This window comes from Tenrec ecaudatus, chromosome 2 (assembly GCF_050624435.1).
Source record: "Tenrec ecaudatus isolate mTenEca1 chromosome 2, mTenEca1.hap1, whole genome shotgun sequence".
In the NCBI taxonomy this organism is placed as follows: domain Eukaryota; kingdom Metazoa; phylum Chordata; class Mammalia; order Afrosoricida; family Tenrecidae; genus Tenrec; species Tenrec ecaudatus.
Genome location: NC_134531.1, coordinates 9,330,785 through 9,356,577, shown reverse-complemented (window position 1 = coordinate 9,356,577; position 25,793 = coordinate 9,330,785). Strand labels below are relative to the sequence as shown.

The window sequence follows — 25,793 nt, the reverse complement described above, 5'->3', positions numbered from 1 at the left end:
GGATCAAGAGGCAGTTATGCAAACAGAACAAGGAATGCTGCATTGATTAAAATCACGAAAAGTATACATCAGGGTTGTATCCTCATTAAACTTATCCATCTGCATGTTAGCATATAATCATACAAGCTGGGTTATGTGAAACAGAATGTGGCATTGGGATTGGAGGAAGTTTTATGCAGCTATCATAACTTTGCTCATTGAAAATGAGGACCTGAAGCACTCGCTGATGAAGATCAAGGATTGTAGCCCTTTGTATGGATGACAACTCAGTATACAGAAAACCAAAATCCTCAGAACTAGACCAGTCGAAAACATCATGACAAAGTGGAGAAAAGACTGACACTGTGAAGGCTTCATCTTGCTTGGATGCAGTCAGTGCTCATGGAAGCAGCAGTCAAGACATCGAAAGATGAGTTACTTTAGGTAATGCTGCCCCAGACCTCTTTTTTTTTAAATCATTTTATTAGGGGCTCATACAACTCTAATCACAATCCATACATCAATTGTGTAAATCACATTTGTACATTCATTGTACACATTTGTACATATAAGCACACCAGCCTGCAAGATCATGAGGTGCTGAAGGGATCAGTTGTCAGGCATCACAGAACAAAAAATCATATCATTATGTGCTCACCTCCCCAGTACAATCAGTGAAGACAGATGGGTGCATAAGCAAATGTGGTGAAGAAAGCTGATGGTGCTCAGCTATCAAAAGATATAGCATCTGGAGTTTTAAAGGCTTGAAGGTAAACAAGTGGCCATCTAGCTCAGAAGCAACAAAGCCCACATGGAAGAAGCACACCAGCCTGCATGATCACAAGGTGTCAAAGGGATCAGGTATCATGCATCATCAGAACAAAAAATCATATCATTGTGAATAAGGGGGAGTGTGGAGTGGAAACCCAAAGCCCATCTGTAGGCACCTGGACCTCCCTGAGCCCTTTCCTCTCTCCTGGGACTGTTGCCAATTACCAACGGGACTTCTGTGTTCCCACATCACTCCCCTTTTTCTCCCCATCTCCCCAAGCCTTTGCAGAAGTCTGTGCCTCCATGGCCACCCCATCTCCACCCCAACAGCCATCCATTCAGTTCCGACACATGACCACCCAGGTTATTGGAGTAGGCCTGTTCCCCATAGGGTTGTCAATGGCTGAGATTTCAGAAGTGTGTCACTGTGCTTTTCCTTTGCAATCCCTCGACGTTGACTACAGCCCACAGCAGTTGCCTAGCAGTGGAGCTACCCTCAACCACATGGGTCACCGTGAGTTGGAACTAACTCGATGGCAGTTTGTTTGCTTTCGGGACCCGCTGAAGCATCAGCGTGGTCCTGAGAGGAGGAGTAGAAGTAGCAGGAGGCCTCAGGCACCAGGATGAAGATGCCTCTGTGTGTGAGGTGTCAAGAGAGGCACTCAGGATGGAAGGGAAGCTGCCTCTGTGTTTCCATTCATGGCCTCTCCAGGTGTTGGTTCCTAGAAAAAAATGTTGAGCCCTTAAGGCAGACCGTGTCACCTTACCATGTCAAGGGACAGGACAGTCCTCCTCGTCATTTGGGAGATGACTTTTCCAGTGTTTGGCCGATGGTTCTGCAGCTCATGAATTTGCCCAGAGAAATGCCAAGTGCTTCTGAGAGAACAGCCCTCCCAAAGAGGAAATTAAAATCCTTAGCTCATAAATGCGGAGATCAAATCAAAGACAGGGCACAAGTCAGAATCCAATTCTCGTTGACAGTCAGTCGTGTTAGGAATGAGAACAGATCCTCCCCCACTAATACTCATGGGCCAGTGTTCTTATTGTTGTGTACCAAGAGCTGCCTGCCCGTCTGCCCTCCATACCCCCACTTCCCACATGAAGTGTTGGTATCTTGAACAAGGATCTGACGCCTCAAACAATACCAAGTCAGCTGGGCTTGTAACTGACTAGGGCCCTGTGTCTCTGGAAAGAGATAGTGCACGTGCTGTTGGCATTTAAAAGGGAGAGACAAAGCATGAAGCTAATTTTTTAACCGCCTTCATTTCCTTGTTTGGAGCAATGGGCTGTCAGGTAGGGAGCAGGTCCTGTTTGGCAGATGGCCGGAGTTAAGTCATGCCTTTATGTCTGGTCTCACTCGGCGTGGTTTTTAACACGGCGGTTGTATTTATTTCATCCATCTTGCCATCAATGCATACTCAAAACAAAAAATCAGCTAGTCATTATGGATAGGCAAGGTAAGGCCCACAGACTTCCTTGAATGCCCAAACCCTAATAGTGGGTGGGAAAGTGGCCACAGCCCTTGTTGCACATATCAGCTTGTAGCCCCAAGAGCAGCTGCCACGCCAACTTACAGCCAGAGGCGCTTCTGAAGCCATGGGCTTAGTTTAACTTTCTTCATCTGCCTTGGCAGCTGGGCATAAAAAAATAAAAATTAAAAAATTTCTGAACCCCAGCGAGCTCTAGAAGGCTATATTTGGAACATGTGAAAGAAACACACATCACAGGATCAAAGGTGATCTTGAAGGTTTGCACTAAGAGGCCTGAGAACTACTTTGAATATTTCTTTGAGTACCCTACTTTTGGGAAATTAATAGATTCTACTTTCTGGGCATCTATGCCAGGAACGACATAGTGATAAACCCTCCACGGAAATAAATTGAACTACTGAATTTAGAGCTGTTGTGTTATCAAGAAAATTGCTTACCAGGAATGTATGAATTTTTCCACCGTGCGGGAAAACGCTTCAACAAGATAAGATGGGAAGGACATAGGGCCTTTGGGCCCAATTCTACACACTCCCCCAGTCAAGTGTCCTCAAGGTTTTCAATTGCATTTCCTCAAGTGCTTTCTTTCCTAAATCACTTGATGTCACGTTAGGATAGATAACAAAAAGACTGAGGTTAAATTCAGCAATGATCCCATCTCCTCCATAAATCCGGGCGTTAGCGCATTGATGTTGGTATCGACCAATGAGGTCTTTCTTCAGAAGGTCTTCTGACCTCCCCAAGACAATTCTCACGCACTATCATACGATACCTGTCCAAATGAATGGCACAAAGGGGAACAGAAGGAAAAATCAATTGTGCTCAACTGAAAATCAATGTCCATGGCAGTTGCTAAACAAGAAGCCATCTAGGTTATAGCTATAGCCCCCCGAGATCTCCAAGGCTACAGAAATCCCCATATAGCAATGCACAGTTTAACGCCTCCTCCCTGCCTTTTCTCCCTAACACGCCTTTACACACAATGTTTGAAATCCAAACCAACCAAAACACTCCCAAGACCAAAGGCAGAAACAAAGGGTTGGATCAAGAGCTAGGAAACTCAGGAAGTATATTGTGAAGTCAACAACTGTTCTTTGTAACTGTAGGCAAGCAACTCAAACTCACCCCTTCCTTCTTTGGTGGATCTCAGTAGATTTCATTAGGGTTATGTCTTTTCCTTGGGTGGGTAGACCATGTGTCGTGAGTGGGTCGAGATGCCTCTTATTATTCTCTGCCTTAGAACCGTTATCAGTCTCTGACTATGTTTTCATAACATTGTCCATAAAGCCTTCAGTGGTTAATTCCTCAAAAGTGGGCAACCAGTTCCTTCTTTGTTATCAGTTCTGTCTGGAAGCTTTGCTGAAAGGTCTCCCTGCTCACCGTGAGCGACCCTGCTGATCTTGAAAGACCAGTGACCTAGCTTCCAGCATCACAGCAACACACAAGCTGCCACAGTGCGACAAACTGACCGACAAGCGGTGGGACGTTATCTAAAAGGGGGGCATTTGGTAAAATTCTTATCATAGCCCTACATCACTGGTAGTTTTTCCCTGATGCTAATAAATCGTGTCTGATCTAGTTTGTTTTAGGAGCTGTCGAGTCATTTGTGATTCACAGTGACCATATGTACAACAGAGCGAACATTGCCCAGTCTTATGCCACCCTCAGAATCACTGTTGTGTTAGAGTTCATTCTTGCAGCCACTGTGTCAATCCATCTCACCGACAGGCTTCCTCTTTTTATGCTGAGCCTCTACTTCCTGTCTAGAAAATTTTAAATAATCATGGCTTTAAGGAGGTAGACATGTGCTTCATTCTGTATTCATTTCCTATTGCTGGTTCAACAAATTATCACAAGTGCAGGGCTTTAAATAATGTAAAATATCTTACTGTATATACTCAAGTAAAAGCTGACCCGAATATCAGCCGAGGCACCTAATTTTACCATGAAAACTGCATTAAACATGTGCTGGAAAACTTGGCTTATACACAAGGATATATGGTACATTCGGGGGTCAGAAGTCTGAAATGGATTTTCGTGGACTGAAGTGGAAGGAACCCAGAGGGCCCAGTGATTCAGTGCTCAGCTGTTAACTGAAAGGTTGATAGTTTGAACCCACTAGCTGAACCACGAAAGCAAGATATGGCAGCCGGCTTCTGTAGAGATGAACACCTTGGAAACAATGGGGCAATTCCACTCTGTCCTACAGGGTTACTATGAGTCACAGCCAACTCAACAACAATGGGTTTGTGGCCAGAAATCAAGGTATTGGCAGATACATGATCCACCACAGATGCTAAGGAAATCTACTGCTGTGCCTTTTCTGCTAGAAACCGCTTTCACTCCTTGGCTGATAGTTCAAAGCCAACAAGTAACATCTTCGTCTCTCTCATACTGACCCACCTGGATAATCCAGGGTGATCTACCCATCTCTGTATCTTTCACTTCATCATATCTGTAAAGTCCCTTTGCCATGAAAAGTAACATGTTCATATCCCCCAAAACAAGCATGTCTTCTGCAACATGACTCATTCCACCACACTCTCTCATTTCAGAGTCTATTATGTCATTGAGGTCTGTGTGATCTAGTGTCTCCTAGAGTCATGCATTCTGACTCTTTATGATTCAAAACTCACCAGGTCTGTAATGTTGATTTGGTTTCCCTTGTCCACACTGGCTCCCCACGGTCCAGCCAACTAAAGGGGGAACGGTTAAGCAGGCCCTTCTCCTTCTGTTAGCAGCAATACTTCTATAAATGCTTCAAGGTCCTAGCCATGTGGCCACATTTCCCTGTGAGGAAAGCTGAGAAACGGGTGCAAACAACAGGCATAGCTTCCATGATGAGGCTGACAAAAGGGACGGATGGCCACTAAGGTGTTTATGTCCCTGGTGACCATGTGGCCTGAATGTGAACACCAATACTCTTGCCAAATATCTAGGCTCAGTCTTTGCACCTGCAGTGCTTTCATTTAATTGGAAATGCTCGCACAGTCTCGTGACCAATTTGCTTCCATGTTGAATGTAATCCTCAACCCATGACCTTTCTCCACAAGGTTTGGTCTGATGAAGCTTGACCTCACTCCCAGGACTCCCGTCCTCCACTGAGGGGGCCCTTCATCCCACCCTCACCAGAAGGGCTCCGCTTAACCAATGACGTAATCCCCACTGGTTGAATAGAGAGCATCAACCAAATAAAGGACACATCCAGGGGTCTTTTCCTTAATTTCAGTCTGTGTTATTAAAAAAACCAAACAGTTATCATTACTGTTCAGTTCTGACTCATGACAGCCCATGTGTATTAGAGTAGAGCTGTACCCTATGGCTAATTGTTCTGAAGGCATTACGAGACCTTTCTTCCAAGGTGCCTCTGGGTGAACTTGTGCCCCTAACCTTTATGCTGGAAGCCGAGAGTATTAACAGTTTACATTGCCCAGACCTTCAGTTTATACATACCCCCGTTCCTTAGTCTGGTTGCTTTAAAGTCCATGGTTTATCCCTAAATCCTATTATTTAATGCCATTTTTCATTACTTTGTTCATTGATTCATTCATTCACATTTAGAGGAAGCTGTTTTCTACTCTAACTACCAGGATTATGGATTTGCATAGACACATCTGCAAAGCTATAATCCTATTATATGTATATATATCTAATACATAATATTATATATAGGATGCATTTGAATTATGGTGTTGGTGAAGAATATTGAAAGTAACATGGACTGCAAGAAAACAAGCAAATCTGTTTTAGAGACATCAAAGCCAAAATGTTCCTTCCCAACAAGGATGGTGAGACTTCATCTCATGTAGTTTGGACATGTTACCAGGAGAGACCAGTCACAGAAAAGGACATTGTCTTAAGTTGGCTTCTCAAGAAAAACAAAGTCAGTGGAGCTTATGGAGACATAGAGGGACAGGCAAGTTCAAAGACTGTGGGTCAGATGTCAGACTGGAAGTTTCTCTTGACTTACTTTGTTTCCAGGGGTGATGAGCCCAAGATGGGCAGGTAAGCTAACAAGCTTATGGCTGAAAAGGATGCTGAATCTAAGGCTAGCAGGTAAGATGGCAGGCTGCTAACACCTCACAGGATCATCAGAACACTGGCTCACATCCAAGGATCTAGAGGTCTGAGGATGAATCATACGTAGAATCCAGACCCACAAAAAGCAAGACAGCTTTTCCACAGTGTCCACCTACACTGGAAGCAGGTTACACCACAGAGAAAACTTCCTTTACCTTGATTGACTACTCATAGCAATTCTAGAATTATCCCACTTCCTCATATTTCCCATTCCCATTTTCTTTTCTTTCCTATGCCTTCCTGCCATATGAACTTTGTCTTCGGGATCTCTAATGTTATTGTTTACCTATGCTATTGTCAGGTGCTGTGAGGTCACCTCTGATAGTCCTAGTAACCCTGTGTGCAACATGAAAACAAAAATAAAACCTCCTTGTGGATGGTGCTCTCCTGCTGTGAAGCAAAACAGCATCTCTCACTCACTGCTATTGAGTCTATACCAACTCATATTGACCCTGCTGCCCTTTGAGTTTACGACTGTAGCTGTTAATGGGAGTAGAAAGCCCATCTTTCTCCCGTAGAGCAGCTGGTAGTTTCACACTGCTCACCTTTTAGGATCACAGCCCAATGTGTAACCACTCTGCCACCAGGGCTCCTTAAACACCAGACCTAGTTCTGTTCAAAAGACTGGATCTGTTTACAGGTTCCATGTGAGCATCATTGAGTGTTCTAGAATTCCCATTCTTCACGTTTATCCTTTGCATTGTCAATAAAACAAGTAAACATCTTTCTGTTATTCTCTGCTCAGCCACGAGGCAGCTTCTGATGACAGCAGAGATATCCCACATGCCACTTCTTCTCCCAAATCCAACTTGGACTTAAGACAGCTCCCATTTAATATATTTACATACCTCCACGAACAAGTTTCAGAGCCTCTCCTGACATGTGCCTAAGTACGCCTTTTATTTCCTGCCTTTTTAATGACTATGTTCATCTGGGTTGTCTAGACAAAACCAGTGACTTTCATATATGTATAACAAAGCACTTCATGTCAAGAAGTACCTTTATATCAAGATGGCATCCCAGCCCAGTTCAACCCACATCCATGGGTCTGATGCTAGCCAGACCCTCTTCAGACTCACATAGCCATAGGCAGATGGCGCAGAAGGGTAGACCAGGATGCAGGGAAATCACCCATAGTTGCAGAGTCAAGTGGATCCAAGGTCAATGGGAACACAGAAGGGCACCGACAGCTGGGAGGTTGGCTCTCAGGGTCACCTCCCCGCCTCCTAGAGGCAGACATAGAATCCAGCAAGGGGGTGGGGGATGGGTAAAGGGCCAAAGGAAGAGAAGGACCCAGTGCCTCCCTTATAACAAGGCCACCACCCCAAGGAGCCATCATCAGCCTGTCACCTGATTGGACTCCACCCGACAATCTCACACAGGCTCAAGTTGACAGAAAATCTAGCCACCACAATGACCTTTGCTTTCTTCATGTCTGATGCTCTTGATGTCATCTCACAGCTCACCAGGTTTTCCATTCTTAATGGTCAGTGTGTCAAGTCTATTCCAGAAATTCTCTCTTAATTCAAGTGGGATATAGTCAAATTCATATTTTTGTTATTACAGATTTGCTTTAATTTTCTACCACTTCAATCTCAATTTGCCCATGAGCGATGGTGATATGTACTATGGTTGGTCCCTGGCCTTGTTTTTGCTAGTGATACTGAGCTTCTCCATCACCTGTTTCACTAAGATAACCCATTTGATTCCTGTGTATTCTGTCTGTTGAGGTCCACATCTATTGCTGTTTTTGTTTGGGGGAGAGTTATTTGTGATGAAGAGTTATTGGTCTTGTAATATTCTATCATGTGATCTGTAACTTCACTTCTGTCATCAAGGTCATATTCTCTACCGATCCTCCCAATTTTTCCTGAATTTTTCATTCTTTTTTATTAAATATTTTATTGGGGGCTCATACACCTCTTATCACAATCCATCCATCCATCCATTGTGTCAAGCACATTTGTACCTTTGTTGGCATCATCATTCTCAAGACATTTTCATTCTACTTGAGCCCTTGGTATCAGCTCCTCATTTTCCCCTCCCTCCCTTATGAACCCTTGATAATTTATAAATTATTATGTTTTAATATCTTACATTGTCTGATGTCTCCCTTTACCCACTTTTCTGTTGTCTGTTGCCGAGGGAGGGAGCTATATGTAGATCATTTTGATCAGTTCCCCCTTTCTCCCCCCACCATTCCCTTACCCTCCTGGTACTCTCATCATTGGTCCTGAGGGATTTATCTGTCCTGGATTCCCTGTGTTTCCAGCTCTTTTCTGCACCAGTGTACATCCTCTTGTCTAGCCGGATTTGTAAGGTAGACTTGAGATCATGATAGTGGGGGGAGGGGGCATTAAAGAATGAGAGGAAAGTTGTATGTTTCCTCGGTGCTATACCACACCCTGACTGGCTCATCTGCTTTCTGCGACCCTTCTGTAAGGGGATGTCCAGTTGCCTCCAGATGGGCTTTGGGTCTCCACTCAGCACTCCTCTTCATTCACAATATGATTTTTTGTTCTTTGATGCCTGATAACCTGATCCCTTCGACACCTCATGATCCCACAGACTGGTGTGCTTCCATGTGGACTTTGTTGCTTTTCAGCTGGTTGGCTGCTTTTTAATCTTTGAGCCTTTAAGATCCCAGAAACTATCGAAGATGGCAAGACTTCGTTTTACATTATTTAGACATATTGTTAGGAGAAACCAGTTTTTGATAAACTGTGTGTGTGGGGGGGGGTTATGGGTTAAGGGAAAGAGGAGGAAGGCCCTACACACAGAGGCTGCATCAATGGGCACAGGCATGGGAACAATTGTGAGGATGGCACAGGACTGTGCGGTGTTCCATTCTGTTGTGTATGGGGTCGCTATGGGTCAGAGCTGACTCAATAACACCTATGGGTCATAGCCTTTGTCCCCTATGTGCTCAACTGTATTTATGGATAGATGGGCAGCATAGCCTATGTTTGTGGACCCAAATCTACATCTCAAGTCTATTTTCCATTAGATACACAGAATATTCTCATAGAAATTGAGATCTCTCGTTTTAAGTCACTGGATTAGCATTCTTCCATTTCTAATTCATTTTCTTCCTCCCTGCCTGTCACTCAGTTTGCTTCAGCCTTACTGCTGCCCCCTTCTCTTCCTTACAGACATCAAGCTATGTTCACCTAAAAGCCTGACGTGAGGTACAGTAGGTTCCCTCCCCAAATCAATTCCTTTGCAATGTGTAAACATTACTTACAAATAGGATCTTCCCAGGGGTAACCATGGTCAAACAAAGTCATGCTGGATTGGGGTGGGACCTACACAAACAGCTGGTGACCTTAAAACAAGAAGGACATTTTGGCGCAGACATCTGGGGAGAAAGCCGTGAGAAGATCGAGACCGAGCTTTGAGTGATGCATCTGCAAGTCAAGGAACAACAGGATTCCCAACCATCATGAGAAGCTAGGAAGAGCTGAGGACTGACTCGACCTTCAGTGTTGAGAGAGAGACCGAGAAGCCCCAGTGGCACCTGGACAGCAGACTTCAAAACTCTCGCCCTCTTCCAGAGAATGCCGGCTGTCCCAGTGGTCCTGTGAGTGGTACTTTGTTACAACATCCTTAGCAGACAGAGATGACACCTTCACATGGGTGCAGGGATGCCTCTCCTCTTTTCCTCCAAACCTAGCTATTTATAGCTCAACTTAACCCTTGCATTTTCAGGGTGAGCTTGCCAGCTCTCTTAGGCTAGTAAATGGCTCATAGTAGCCTGTACTTTTCCCCTGTGGCCCTTCCCAGAAAGTTGAGGTGTCTTCAAAAAGGTCATAGAAAAATTCTATTATCTTTTCATTCCATTTTTTCCACTAGCTTTTTGAAGCCCGTGTGTGTGTTTGTGTGTGTGTGTGTGTGTGTGTGTGTTTAAAACAAACCTGTCATCTAATCTATCCCAACTCCTGGGACAGCCTCATTTTTCTCCTCCAGAACAACTAGTGGGTCTGAACCACCAACTCTGGTTAGCAATCCAGTGCCTGGCCCATAGCACCACACGACTCCATGTGTGATATACACATATATTATAATTTTCAAACTCTTCTTGTGAAATCATTTCTTTAGGTTGAAGCCAATAGCAGTACATTGGATTCCTGAAATGGATTTATACATTCTTTTCTTTAAAAAGATGACTCTTTGTGAGGTTTGTTTTTATACTGTTAAGCATCCAAATCCACTTAATTAAACTTAATTAGCCACACCAGAGCTGAAACAAATGAACGAAAGCAACTAGTGTGTCAGGTGGTATTTATTTCTGCCTGAAGCTGCAAACATTCCCTTTGGCTCTTAACATTCTGTTTAAATATTTAACTTCAATAACTTTTGGGATTGTTGATGGAATTGGTTGTAATGGGTCCTTAACCAGCAGCTTACCTTAAAAATAGATGGAAGTTTGTTTTATGGCAGCAAAGAGGAGCCCGTGGCTTCTTCATTTTTATGCACAACCTGCCTGGTTCTTCAGTTGCACCTTGTCCTCCAGAATATCCCACTTCCATTTTCCGTAGAGTACCTTGTATGGAAACAAAGAGGGGGGTGTGCATCACTACCATGGACAGGGTTTACACCAGGAGGCTCCTCCCACTGACGCTTGGGTGGAAGCACCGTGTTAAGCAATCCTGTTTCCTCAAAATCGTGAGGGTTCTTCCAATTGAGAAATCAGTTCCTGGGGTTGGGGGGGGAGCTTGTTAGCAAATGGAACGCTGAGCTGTCCGCCTTGTGGGTTGAGGGATGAATCAGCCTGGATGCCTACAAGCCCTGAGGATTCTGCCACACTTTTCTCCAAGGCCAACCACTCAAAGCAAATTAAAATCAACAAGCGTGATGAGCCACGGTGCTGTCAAGGACAGCAGACATCAAAAATGTCTGTCTGTTTCTTGAGCACCACCTGGTCCCTGTGCTGCCTCCAGAGTAATCAAAGACAGACAAACAAACCGCCGGAGATGATTATGAGGAGGTTTGCTAACTGATTGTTAAGTGGTCTTGTCTTTAATAATCTCCATTGGTTACATAGGGCAACACAAGTCCCTGACACTGGGGTGGTGCGGACTCAGAGGGGCCCTATAGGACAGGGTAGAACTGCTCTTGTGGGTTCCCAAACCCATAACCCTTTACTGGAGCCAAGTCTTTCTCCAGAAGAGAGGCTGGTGGTTTCAAATGGGAGCAGCCTAAGGCATAAGCGCTGCACCACCAGGATTCCTACACAGGACAAGAGTGCTAGAATGGTGGAGGCCAGCTGCAAACCTGTGACATCAAGTGTACTAGTTATTGTACAATATCATGATAATCAATCTCATGGTCTCAGAAAACTACAGAGTCAGAATTCACTCAATGGCAGTGAGTTTTGAGTGTCATAGAAGAGTGTCTGATAGTAGCAAGGAGATGTTTGTCATTACAAACAACCCCTCAAACCCACAGAGGCACAATGCATTCAGCAGCTGTGATGCATTGAGTACCTGTGGACGGTGGGCCTATCACTGGGCTGAGCAGGATGAACAAGGTTTCCCCTGGCAGGAAGGGAAGGCTGGTGCTGCCCGATCACAGGTGTGTAAGTGTAAAATGGAACCACACAGCCAGTGGGTTGGCCAGGTAATTGGCTGTGATTGGAGTTCACGGGCCCTGAGCTGCCCTGAGGTGGAGAACTATTTTTGTTCCTATACAAGTCAACCATAAAAATGCCCCAGCTGACGTTCCCGCATGGGGCAGGGGACTTCCAGGTCTCTAAGGGCTTTCGATTTCAAAATTGATTTGCCTTTGCGTATCGCTCTTAGTCACTGCCACCTGTGCAAAGACATTCCACGCCACTGGTTTCCTTAATGCCCAACTTCCACATCCCTGTGAGGCAATTGAAAATTGCATGGCTTGGTCAGGGGCATTTTAGCCCTTAGAGTGACATTCTTGCTCATCAACATGTTAAAGAGGTCTTGTGCAGCCTGATTTCCCAATGGAATATGCAATTTATAGGTGACCCAGAAAATAAAATTTCCACAAGATAAAAGTGGCGGTGGTGGTGTTAGGTGCTGTGGATTCCGAGAGACCCAACATGCAAGAGAGGGAGACCCTGGCCAGTCCTGGCCTCTCTTCACAATTGTTCCTGTATTTGAGCCCTCTGGTAGACGAGCTCTTAAACAATTCATGAACTGGGATGTGGACAAATCTGTGGAGAGTGGCATGACGTGGGAGGGTTTTGCAGACACAGACGCACCGGAGCAAAGACGCTCTCGATGCCGGGCAATTGTGGGATTGAGTGACTGGCATTAATTTTCCTTACCTGGGATTAAGGGGAATGTTTGGACTACGGTAAACCAATCAAGCAAGTCCTGTTTTCCTTTTTCTAAGAGTGAAGCGTTAGGAAGAAAGTGAAGTCTTGCTGGAAATGGGTTCACCTTGAAGGTGACTTCCAACCCAAACAACCAAACCCACTACCATTGGGTCGATTCGAAATCATAGCCACCCGATACTGGATTTCCAAGACTGTCGACCTTTAGGAACAGACACCTTCATCTTCCCCCGCAGCAAGTAGTTGTTAGGTTTGAATCACTCACCTTGTCACCGGGGTTCCTTGAAGACATCCAAAATATTTAAATGGGGATTGGTAGCAATTTCAGATCTTTGAGCTATGTAAGGAGCCTTTGGGTGGTGACATGGGAGAAAGACAAGGCTCTTGAAGAAAGTAGGAATAACACAGATATTTAGGATTAACTGTCCTTCTCTCTCTACTTTCTTAAAGAGTCTCAGAAACCCACAAGGGCAGTTCTCACCCTGCTCTATACACTATGAGTCAGAATTGATTTGTGGGCAATGAATTTGGAGGGCAGGGGGAGTGTAAACAGTTAAACACTGACCTACCAGGTGAGAGGTGGGTGGTTTGAGCCCACCCATCATTACCTTGAACTACGATCTGAAAGGTTGCCCTTGAAAGCTCTGTGGAGTGCCGTTCTCAGTACACATAGAGTCACGGTAAGTCAGAATCGATTCAGAGCCAGCCAGCAACAACATAAAATGTAAAAGGAGTTGGGTCTATGGAAACTTCATCGAGCACCTGGATGTACATAGATCATGAATGCTTAAGTGGCTGGGAAGAGGAAGATGACCTTGATTTTCTTACTTGGCCCATTGAGAACACTGACAGAGAGGAGACTAGCTTTGGGGAATAATACAAGTTCATAAAGCAACACGTCTGAAACTTTTAACACAGAAGCTGAGTCGGGTGGAAGGACAGCAAAAGGGTAAGATAAAGAAAATCAGATTATTCCTGATGGCAATTTAAAGTTCAGTGACTTTGAACTCGCCTCCTCTTTTGGATCTCTACCTCCATCTTCTTGGAACGATTTAACAACCTCCCGTTTTAAAGTTTAATGTGTTAAAAATAAAAACCAATTTGAAGTGCAGATATCATATCACATTTTTGACAGCTAGGCCGGGTCTCCAGATGAAGGGCATGCATTCTGCGGGGCTGAAGGCGGGCCATGAAAAGAATTCCTTATCATCGACATTAAGGATTAACCACCCTGCCCTCGTCACTCGGGCTTTTCTTAACACTCCGTTTTTCTCCCCTGAACTTTCTTATCTGACACCCAGAGGCCTGAGGGACAGGGTGCCAAGGAGAAGGGTGAGTAAGCACCTTATATGATAGAATTCAGAAAAGAGACTCTGACCAACCGGAAGTTCAAATTCAACCAGAAAAATTGGTTATCAAAGATGCTATTAATGACTTCAAAAGAATGAGCCTAAGTTGTCCGTATTTCAACTAGTGTTGACCTGTGTAGTGGGCTCTGGGGGCTCAGTAGTAGAAGACTCGTGTTCCAGATGAGAGATCTGGGTTCAAGTGCAGGCCAGTGAATCTCATGCACACCAGCCACCATCAGACATTGGAGGTCGGTGCTCGGTTATGATGTAAACAGGTTTCAGTGGAGCTTCCAGGCTAAGACGGGAGCATGGGTGGGGTAGTAGTTAGAGTTCAGCTATGAACTAAAAGGTCAGCGGTTCAAACTCACCAGGCTGTCCTTGGGAGAGAGAGGGAGGCAGTCTGTTTATAGAAAGCTTTACAGCTTCTGAACTCCCTGGACCAGTTCTCGCCCATCCTAATGGGCCCAAATGACCCAGGCTCCAGTCCGTCACAATTGTTTTGTTTTGTAATTTTTCCCAGACTAAGATGGTTAGGAAGAAAGACCTGGTAGTCAGTCTGCTTCTGAATGAGGCAGCCGATAGCGGCCCTAAGAATCACAACAATCCGACTCCATTGTGCTAGCGGTCACCATGAACCAGAGCCAACTGGAGGGCAGCCAGCGGCAGCAACATGCCAGCCCTGCTGATCGCTAAAGGGAAGTGAAGGAGCGTAGATGGAGCGCTAGCTGGGGAGAGAGCAAGGGTGCGCACGGCTCATTCCTTAGCACTAACGATATCACACCAACCAAGCCAACCCACTGCCCTCAAGTCGACACCCAACTTATAGCGAGCAGCCTATAGTGATCCTCTAGGAACCCCCCCCCAAAGAAAACACCTCTTCCTTCCCATTCTTGTTAACAAGTCAAGCATTTTGTTCAATAAGAAGACCTCAAGTTCCGTGAAACAAAAGACCTACCGGGCGTAGGGTGATTATCCAGAAGAAACAAGATTTTACTGAAGACTGGTTGATCTGCCCGGAGTTGCAGGTGTGCATTCATTGCTATTGGGGAAAGTGTGCGGTCAGAGCTAACTTGCGAAGAAGGCGTGTTTAGTCATGGTTGGACAGAGCAGCGTGGAAGTTCAATGTTGGGTCACTGCGTTCTTTTAAAAAACATCCCAATGAATGAAAAAGAATCGGGGAAGGGGTCGGGTCCCCTCACTCCCTTTCTTCTCCTTGATGCACATGCCGTAGCTCCTGGAACTGCTGTCCAAGAGCCTTACTGGGGGTTTCTACCTGCTCCCAATTTTCAGGCTCCTCTCTCCAACTTCCATGCAAAGCTGTGGCCCTTCCCAGATGGATCTGATCATGGAGGGCATTCCCATTGTCGGGGAGGGCATTCCCATCATCCACAAACAAGTCATCTGAAGGTCAGGTGGGTCATGTGTTAGCTTATCCAGCATGGGGTCTTGGCAAGGACACAAGACTTGACACTGTGGTACTTCCTGACACCTCTGTGAACTGTTTCATTATTGCATCCGCAATCCTGACGTTTACCGAGACACGCCTGGTCAGTTAGTCGCACTCTCACGGAAGCACCGTGAGATCATGAAACGCTGAATCACCTACATCAGGGAGAGTTACTGAGTGACCTGTGGATGTCTAGAGATCAGATAAACCTGGAGCTGTGTCTTCTGGCTTTCTTTCTCCTTCAAAACTCACCGCCAGTGATTCAGCCCTCCGGGGTAGAACTGCCCCTGTGAGTTTCTGAGACTAGAACTCCACATGATTCGAATGCCTCACGTGTCTCCCACAAAGCAGCTGGTGGTCTCAAGCTGCGGTGTGGTCAGCAGCTCAAAGCATAACCGACATGCACCTGGGTTCTTCCTTCGGTCTCCGTGGGCCTTAGAATATCTCAAGTATTGGCAAGTCTTCTCCTTATAAACTACCTTGCTCTCTGTCACTTACTGGGCCAAGTAAGTCATGCTGGTCTGCGTATCATCAAAAGACGCCGAGATGGACCACGAGGTGGTGGAAACGGTGAAGCCCTCAGCTGCTAGCTGAAAGGGGTGGGTGCCGAAGCCCACCCACACGGGCCTCAGAATCAAGGCCTGCGACTGACTCTCCAAAGCCATCCGCTGGACAACCTTACGGAGTACAGTTCTACTCCAGCACACAAGGGGTCGCTGTGCATTGGAGTCAGCTGGATGGCAAAAGACTTGATTGTTGGGGCTCTTTTCAAAGGAAGCCAAAGTTCTCATTCACCAGCTTCCTAGAATCTCAAAATTTATCTTCTACATCACAAGTGAGATGAACATGCAGTGGCCTACATCTACATCATTATTTACATGTATATCATTATAGATGAACCTACATCTAGATCATTATTTACAGTTTTTATTCTGCCAATAAACCGTTATCTTCAAAAGATAATAAAGACTGAAAGTCAGAAACCCAAAGGAGTTTCTATAGGGTCTTACAGAGTCACTGTGAGTCAGAATCGCCTCGAAGGCAGTGAGTTCTTATTGTTGGGTTTGTTTTCATCTTTTGGGTGTTTTTTGTTTTGATTTTTGGTTTCTGTATGGTTTGGTTTGGTTTGGAGTTGGGTTGGTGAAAATATTTTATTAATTTTTCCATAGTGTGTATTATGTAAACCTAACTTTTATGTGCACTGGGAATCGCAAAAATGTCTGTGACTCACCTTTGAAGACCTCCACCTAATTGGCATCTTCCTTTTATTGCTGGGGTCTGGGACCTCACCCCAGTTTCTCTGAAGTCTGTCTGTCAACAGGACTGTACAACATGTCTTTTATGCCCATCTCTGCTATCATGTAGAGGAGCCTTAGTGGTGCGGCGGCTACGCATTGGGTTGCTATCTTGAAGGTCAGCAGTTCAGAACCACCAGCTACTCCATAGGAGAAAGATGGGACTCAGGACTTTCTACTCCCATAACAGTCTCAGAAACTCACAGGGACACTTCTCCCCTGTTCTGAAGGGTCGCTATCAGTCAGTATGGGCTCGATGGCCATGAGACATTCTCATACATGAATACTTAACTCCTTGCGATGGCTAAATAATAATCCATTGTAAGCATGTGCCACATTTTGTCCATCCACTCCTTCATCTGGATGGATACGTGGGTTCCCATTTCCACCTTTTGGCTATTGTGACTCACACTGTAGTGCACACCGGTAAGTAGACAGGGCTCTGCTTTCAGCTGCTCTGGGGCCGACCTGGGGGAGTGAAAGTGCTGAGTCATGCCGTGAGTCCATGGGTCGATTTGTGACAGGGGCCTGCCCCAGTGCTCACCACGGCAGCTTGCTCACCTGGTGTCCCTGCTTCTACTTGACGCTCCCCACACTGACCTGGGTGCCCAGAGAGCTTCCTGCCGGGCCCTCTCCCCTTGCCCCTTCTCTAGTCAGAGTGAATTCTTATTGATCTGTCTATACCCTCTCAGAGCCTGTGCATCAACTCTTCCCTTGGCTTGGGAAGCCCCAGTCTCTGTCTGCCTCTCTCTGACATCCCAAGTCCCTGCTGAAACCATCAGTCCAAGTGCACTTCCCTGGCCCAAGCACTCAGAAAAGCAGGACCAGCGCTGTCCACCCCTATCCCCCATCCTCTACACCTACCTACGTCTTTGCCCCGCCCCCGTTGCTCTTTGGCTCTCTCGTTGGTACACTATCTGTAAGCCCAGGTTTTAGAGTTTGTATGTTTCTGCATTTGCTTCCTCTTGGACTGTCAGGGAGCCTGTCAGTTTCCAAAGGCTCGACATTTCATACCTGTAAAATGGGTGCAATACTAAAATTCCAGTGTGTGAGATGGTAGGAAAAATCTTGGCCCATAGGAAGCACCGAATAAAGGTTTGTTCATGTCTCCTGTGAGCTGGAATTGGTTTGCTGGCAGAGGGCTTGGCTTGGGTTTTGTTTGGGGCAGTGTTTCCCAAGGGGACAGTGGTAGTTCAGGGGCAGAGGTCTTGCCTTTCAGGTAGGAGACCTGAGCCCAAATCCTAGCCAGTGCTCCTTCACTGCAGCCTCCAGTCATCCACCAGGTTTCAGCATGACTTCCAGACTAAGATGGACTAAGAATAAGAGCCTGGCAAAAACTTCCCAAAATGAAAACGCTGTGGATCACAGTAGCGCCGCACGACTCACCATAAGTTGTGATTTGGGGGGAGGGAGAGCAGGGGAGGCATTGTGATTCGTCCCAATAACAACAGCAGCAGCACCTCCAGAAACCTTGTCTTTGCCGCATCCTGTCAATCAAATAGACCAGAGGCAACAGCGAGAGTTAGATAAACAGATATCCTAAGGTAGTAGCCGTTAGCAATAAAAATACTCAATTGTGAGATTTAATACTTTGGGTCTGTTTATGTTTCCAGCCTTGTTATTGCATACTGGACGGTATCACTGAGTAGCCAGGTGTTTTTTTAATAACAAAAGATCTGAATATTGTTGGGAGGAGGGACGGGTTACAGAGCCGCAAACGCTGGCCTTGTCAAACAGGCATGGGATGAGGCAGGAGCATGCTTCTTCAGAGAACTTCAACACTGCGGGCACATTAGCTGGGTAGGAATACGATCCGGTTAGGAAAGCAAAAGGCCCGGAAGGAGTAACTTGTGAGCTGGGGGAGGTGTGCGTGCGTGCATGTGTCTGTGGCACCAGCATTTCTAGCTATTTTTAGGTCTTCCTGCTGTTTCTAAATACACAAAAGTGGTCCAGACTGCATTTCTACGGCTCTCACAACCCAAAACAGTCAGTGTGCTTTTAATACATGTTCTGCCCAGTAGAAGATGAATGGGGGATTCCCAGACTGCGTTATTTCTGTATGGGATCTACATTCAGGTACACAGTGGGCTGGTCACTGTAAGGTCAGCACCTTGAATCCACCAGCTGCTCCTCAGTAGAAAGACGAGGCTTTCTACTCCTGTGAAGAGCGACAGTCTCCGAAACCCATGGAGGCAATTCTGTCCTGTCCTGTAGAGTCGCTATGAGTCCGGATTCGCTGGATGTCAATGAGAGGTTACATTGAAACACAAAAATCTCTCAGGTCAAACCAGAGCACAAACCCATCTAAGTGTGAGGACCTGGGAACAATCCTTCCAAGGGCTTGGGGGATGGGTGGGGATGTCTGGGGGCAACGAAGGAGTTTGGAGCAATTTGGGGTAGAGGAAGCTGACTGCTAACAAATTGGCTCTGGAGCTGAGTAAACACTTGTAGAGGACCTCCTTGGGGGCATTTGCAAAATGGGTGGTGAGGGAAGGCAGGCCCAAAGGCCGGTGGAGAGAGTGCTTCTGGGTCAGTACCCATCCTGAGCATCCTGTTTTCATTTAGATAAAAGCATCTGGGCTACGTGCTTTGGCAGAAACCACTTAGTCCCCACTTGGGAGGAGGCAGCCGCGAGCCTCCAGCCCTGTGGTCCGCCGGTCTGCAGGCAGGAGGAGGTGTGTCTCACTCCCACCTGTCTCTCAGCCTTGAGCTGCAGCTGCCTGCACACACCCAGCCTGAGGCTGCCAGCCGGAAGAGCCTCCTGCTCCCGCAGCCCCTCTCACCATGCCCCGCTGTCTTTTGCAGGACGGGTGGTCTCAGTACCATTTCGTGGCCTCTTCGTCCACCATCGAGAGGGATCGGCAACGGCCCTACTCCTCCTCCCGCACGCCCTCCATCTCCCCCGTCCGAGTGTCTCCCAACAACCGCTCAGGTAAGGACCCCTTCCAACCCCTTACCACCAGGACCCCACACCCAGCTGCTGCCCTGGCGACTTCATGTGGTGGTGCATCCGTTAAGTGCTCACTGCCAAGCAGTCAGAGGTTCCAGCCAACAGGGCCTCCTCCGAGTGCAGAGGGGGGTCCTGGCAATCCGCTCCTACAAAGGGGTCAGGGGAGAAAACTTAACAGGGCTCTGTCCCTCAGCTGGCACAAGGGGATACTGTGAGTCGAAGTTGACTCCAAAGCACACTGCAGCAACACACCCCAAATCAGTCTGGACACCCTAACAGGCTTCCTAGATGCTTGAAGGTCAGATGGCTCAGGGTCAGTGAGAAGCAGCAAGGGGCTTCCAGAAGGTATTCCCAGGGCCGAAAGGGAGGGTGGGGCCACAAGAGGGACAAGAGCCATCAGGGGATAACTGTTTGGACTGTTGCCTGCAGAGACAGTGATCTAAAATGTAACACCACCACCCCCCCCCCACCACCTAACTCACAATTAAAAACCAAAGAAGTCCAGGGGAAACCCCCATGGCCTTTTCAGTCCCCTTTCCCATAAACTTGTTTTAATGAAAAAGAAAGCCACCCCCAGGTTTGCAAATCCAAACTCCCCGGAGATGCGCTGCCAACCCAGAAGTCTACTGTGTCTGTTAGCAGTTGGGCCAACAAGGAGGAAAGAGCCTGAGTGTGCGCAGTGGGTTCGCGCTCAGATGGGAGTTTCAAATCCTGCCAGCGGCTCTTCTGAAGACAGAGCTGGTGACCCGGGCCAAGGATTGTAGTGGTTGGGTGCCACCTGGTCAGTTCTGACACATAGCGACCCAGTGGTCAACAGAACAAAGCGCTGGCCCGTCCTGCATGCGCCAGCTGCATGATGGTTGTTACGCTCGAGCCCATTGATGTAGCCTCTGCGTCCACCCATCTGCTTGAGGGCCTTTCTCTTTGTCCCTGCCCCTCCACTTTACCCAGCAGGATGGCCCCTTCCAAAGATTAGTCTCTCCTGACAACAAGCCCAAAGCACTACATTCAAGAAAAACCCTGTGGAACACTTCTGTCCCGCCACATGGGGTCCCCTTGAACCAGCATCGACTTACTGGCACCCAGCGACCACAGAGCTGGAAAGAGTGGGTGTGCTGTTCCCTGTGTTAACTCACCCTCAAAACCTGTCATTGAGGATTTCCTGAGCGCTCATGTCTGATCAGCCGCTTACTGTGCTTTGTGGACCAACAGGAGCCCTGGTGGCATAGTGGTTATATGTTGGGCTGAAATCTAAGAGGTCATTGGTTCGAAACCATCAACTGCTCCTTGGGAGAAAGATGGGGCTTTCTACTCCGGTAAAGAGTTACAGTATCAGAAACTCAAAGGGGCAGTTCTACTTGGTCCTGTAGGGTCACTGTGAGTCGGCATTGACTTGATGGCAGTGAGTTTGGAGTTTGGTAAGAACCAACAGATCCATCGTCATGATATTTGCCTTCATCTAGACTAATTTAATTTACTGTATATACTCGAGTATAAGCCGAGGTAAACAGCACATTTTTAATGCAGTTTTTGTGGTAAAATTAGGTGCCTTGGCTGATATTCGGGTCGGCTTATACTGGAGCATATACGGTAATTAACTTTTCTCTAATCTTTATGACATTGCTATTTGCTAAAGCAGAACCTTGGTGGTGCTGTAGTTAATGTACTTGGCTGCTAACCCAAGGGTCAATGGTTTGAACCCGTTGACCATACTGCTGCAAGAGAAAGACATGGCAACCCACTTCTGTGAAGATTACAGCCCAGGAAACCTTGTGGGGCAGCTGTGCTCTGTCCATGAGGGTCGCTAGGAATCAGAATAGACTGCAAAGCAGTTGGTTTGGTTAGGGGTTAAATGTTGAGTGTACTTCTATAATTACTTAGATACTGTTAGTCCAGGCAGACTACAGAAACAAATCCAGGGAGACTCATATATGTATGGGAAAGAGCCCTATAAACATCCCAGCCCAGTCCATATCAAGTCCATAAGTTCAATGTTATCCTCTAAGTCTGAAATTAGTGTATGACTTCCTCTTCAGACTCATGCAGCACATACAATAATGCTGAATGCAGGAAGATCTGGCTGGCAGGTAGAGAGTTCTATGGGTCCAATGGCACGGGACAAGTCTCCAGGCCTCTGGCTGCCATCAGCTTGGCTCCATGTGGCTTGTCAACAGGAATGTGAAGCAGAGTGAGAGTGTGTCGCACCTCCAGGGAGGAAGAGGGGAAAACTCCCAGGATCCTCATGAAAAGGCCACGCCCATGAGGAGGCATCAATCAGGCTGTGACCTGATTGACAGGCTAGATTCCACCCCTATAACCTATTTATCAAGCTGATATGAAATTATGTAACTCCCACGGGTACTAAGTCACGACAAAGAGAAGATCAGAGAAACATTTAGAAGCCATGTATGAACATGTCCTTGAGGAAGACATGACTGGGCTTTTAGTGTTGTTTGCCCAGTTCTTCAATCACCTCTGATTTTTGTATGTTGTTCTAAGAAAGCACATGGCCCGTCGCACACCCACACAAACCCCAGACACCACCCTGTACAAGCTTTCATTGAGGAAAAGCTTCTCCCTTCCCCACCCCCAGAGGATGTCAAACTTCCTCAAACCAATTCTCGGGAAGCCTGGGAGAGAACCTTCCCCGGCAGAGTGGTCTCTCTGCCCTTGAGCTTTCCCATAAAACTTTATGCCAGCCTTTACTGTCGCCATGCGGAGGACACTCAGAGATGAATGGAGGACGCGGGACAAAATTCAGTCACCCGCTCCCAGCCGGGGGAACACTTGTGCTCTATTGCACTGTTATTGCTCACGGAGCCTGAGTGCCACAGCGGTTTAGTGCTCGGCTGCTAATGGAAAGGTCCGTGGTTCGAACCCAGTAGCCCCAGCAGGACAATCACGGAGTCCATCTGCTTCCATAAAGAGGACAGCCTTAGGAAGCTGCTGGCAGGCCCTGCAGGGCTACTTACTGAGTATCAGAATCGAATTGGCGACTGTGGGGGGCACAGAATTAGATTTCCTTGTACACACACACAGGCAACACATGCATTAGAGGGGTCTTCACAAAGTCTGTAGGGAAATTCCATGACCTTGTCATTTCCTTTGTCCGTGAGCCTTTTGAAGCCCCACTTGTCTTGCTCATAACACTAAGTCTAATCAGGAAAAATTAAATTAAATTAAATCAAAAAGGCCAATTTCACTGTCCTTGAGTCGATTCTAGTGCTCACAGTGGAGGGGCAGTTCTACCCTGTCCTATAGGGTCACTATGAATGGCCATCAACTCAATGGCGGTAAATTTGGAGTTTGGGAAGGCGGAGTAAACTTGCCGTCATGGGTTTCTGAGGCTGTAACTCCTCATGGGAGCAGAAAGCCGCATCTTTCTCCTGAAGTGGTTTAGACCTTATGGTTAGCAGCCCGAGGCGGGGTCCACTATACACCAGGACTCCCCCCTTCAGTCCAGCCCGAGACAAGACTCTGGAAAGCCAGAATGGCTGGGTGGGGGGAATACCAAACACTCCAGGAATCAAGGAAGTGACCTCTTCTTATGGTGCGATTGCCACAATCCTGTGGCGGTTGGTGGGAGCCATCAAAGGTTACAGCAGACAAATACGTGCCTATGGTGTCAACAGGGCTCCTTCCCATACTCGTAGCAGAGTTCTGTTGAATTTTGGATCTCTGTGAGTTAGTACCAATGTGGCGGCACCTACCAAGAACAATAACAACAGGGCAAACTTTAGAAGACAAAGGGTTTGAGTCAGTCAGGCAAACGGAGGGTGTGGTGGCTTCATCATCTGGTGTCAATTTGGGACTTGAGAGGATTAAGAGTGAAGGGGTGGAGTCTAATCTGTCAATCTGATCGTAGCCAATAAAGCCTGTGGGTATGGCTTTTCCCTAAGGATTATGGAAATTCCTGTATTTTCCCAACTTGGAGGCAGGAGATACACTCGCTTCCTACTCACTCCCTGAGAGATGCTCTACTGACAAGACACATGGCTCTAGGCTGATAGACTCCATTGTCTGAGAACTGGAGGAGCTACGTGGAGACCCTGCCAGCACTGAGATGCTTACAATGCCACTGGATCCACAAGACTTTGTACCTCCTGGCCTGTGACCTTCCTACATTTAGTGTCATTGCTTGTATTTTGGGAGTCAGAAGAGAACTTTAGAGATTGGTATCAGACATATGGGCTAATAATTGAATTTATGGACTTGATCTGGAATGTTTTCTCAATATTCTGCTTTTTTATATAAAGCTCTTTCTTATTCACATATGAGTGTCTATGAATTTGTTTCTCCAGTCTACCTGGAGTAACACAGAGGGCATCTCTTTAAGAGTTCTCACTATTAAGAATCACGGTGAACCAATCTGTGTTGTGAAGATGAAATAGTGTAATGGGCTGGAAGGCTCTTGGAAGGGATGAGGATGTTCCATCAGGCGTATGAGGCCATTGTCCTGCCCTGGCTCTGGCAGAGCTGTGCCTTGACATTTGCATGGCTAGACACACAGAAGGCACCTTGTAGATGCCTGTTTGAGAGCTTGGATTTCCCCCCAGGGCTTCATCCTGGCTAGCTGGAGACCTGTGCATGAGGTCTCCAGAGGATACTGACACACTGGACGGAGCTTCAGAAACACCCCAGCTGTGCAACACGAGACTAATTTTAAAAGCTTCATCCAAGAGGACTTCAAAAGATCATCCTTTACTGATTGTCTGACAGCACCTTGTAAAAAGTTAGTCTTCCTGTGAGAAGACTCAGAAGGCAAAATGCCAGGAGCAAGGACCGGAAAACGGAGTTTCCTAGATGGAGCTAGACCCCCCTTTGGAAGCGCTAGATCTCCCATTGATTTGCGGCACTCCCCCACATTCCCCAGCCTCCCGCATCGCCCTCTGTCTTCTCTGTACCCACTCCCTTGAAGCCTGAGATGGCTCGTGTTTTAGCTATCTCTGTCCGCTCCACCCAGCCAATGGTCACCTTCAATGAAATCAAAACTCTTCCCTGCTCTTCTCCGCCTTCAATGGCTCACCACACATACAGCAAGCATGAAGTTGCAACGAAAATAAGTTTATGGTTGGGGGGTCACCACAACGTGAGGAACTGTTTTAAAGGGTCGCAGCATTAGGAAGGTTGAGAACCACTGCTCTAGAAGATGCGAGGTTGGATGATGTGAATTAAATGCCTCCCAAAGTGAAAAGAGGGCTCTTCCTTCAGGAAACAAGCAGTCCCAAGTGGCAGGAGTTGTGAGCATCCAGAGAGGCTTGTGGAAATCAGCTGGAAGGTAAACTGAGACCCGATGAGACTGGGGCCCTCCAAAAATAAATATGTCAAGGGATTACACGATGTGTTGCATTGGGTAAATCTGCTGCACAAGACGTCTTTAAGTGTTGAGAAGTAAGGGTGACACTTTGAGAGCTGAGGTGCTCCTGACCCATGTCGTGATATTTTCAGTGGCCTCCTATGCATGTGAAAGTTGGACACTGAATAAAGAAGACCAGAGAAGAATTGATGCGCCTGAAGTACAGTGTTGGTGAAGACTGTTGAAAGACTACTGAAAGTACCATGAAGTGCTTAAAGGACCTACAGATTCATCCTGGAAATTGTACAGCCAGAATGTTCCTTGGAGGCAAGGATAGCAAGACTGCATCTTAAACACTTTGGATATGTTGGCAGGAGAGACCGGTCTTTGGAGAAAGACATCATGCTTGGTCAAGTAGAGGGGCAGCAACAAAGAGAAAGACCCTCGATGAGATGGACTGACACAGTGGCTGTCAAGTGGGCTCAGGCACAGGAACGATTGTGAGGATGGCGTAGGACCAGGCCATGTTTCTCTGTTGGGCACAGGGCCACTATGGATTGAACTGGCTTGATGGCACCTAGCAACAGCACCTAAGTAAAATGCATTGCTTATCATTAGGAATCCCCAAGTGTGAATGGTAGCCCTTCCCATTACAAAAGAAAAGAGGAGGAAAAACAGGAAGAATGAAGGAAATGGAAAATAGAAAAAAACCCTGATTGGTCTCCAGCATATACTTTGGGGAGGTCTTACCCTCACAAGGTTCTCGCTCTAAACTGACAGGCCCTGGTATAAATCCCTAAATTACCTGATTCTAGGTCACATACCCACT

At 46.7% G+C, this 25,793-nt stretch overlaps 1 protein-coding gene across 2 annotated transcripts in view; it reads left to right on the top strand.

Moving 5' to 3' along the window:
• The window catches only part of CTNND2 (catenin delta 2), a 473,556-nt gene that overhangs the window by 431,451 nt on the left and 16,312 nt on the right, over positions 1-25,793 (top strand). For both annotated transcript variants that reach the window (XM_075542985.1, XM_075542984.1), the window contains one exon: positions 19,524-19,650. In XM_075542985.1, the coding sequence (XP_075399100.1) occupies positions 19,524-19,650 (127 nt within the window). The remainder of the gene's footprint in view (positions 1-19,523; positions 19,651-25,793) is intronic.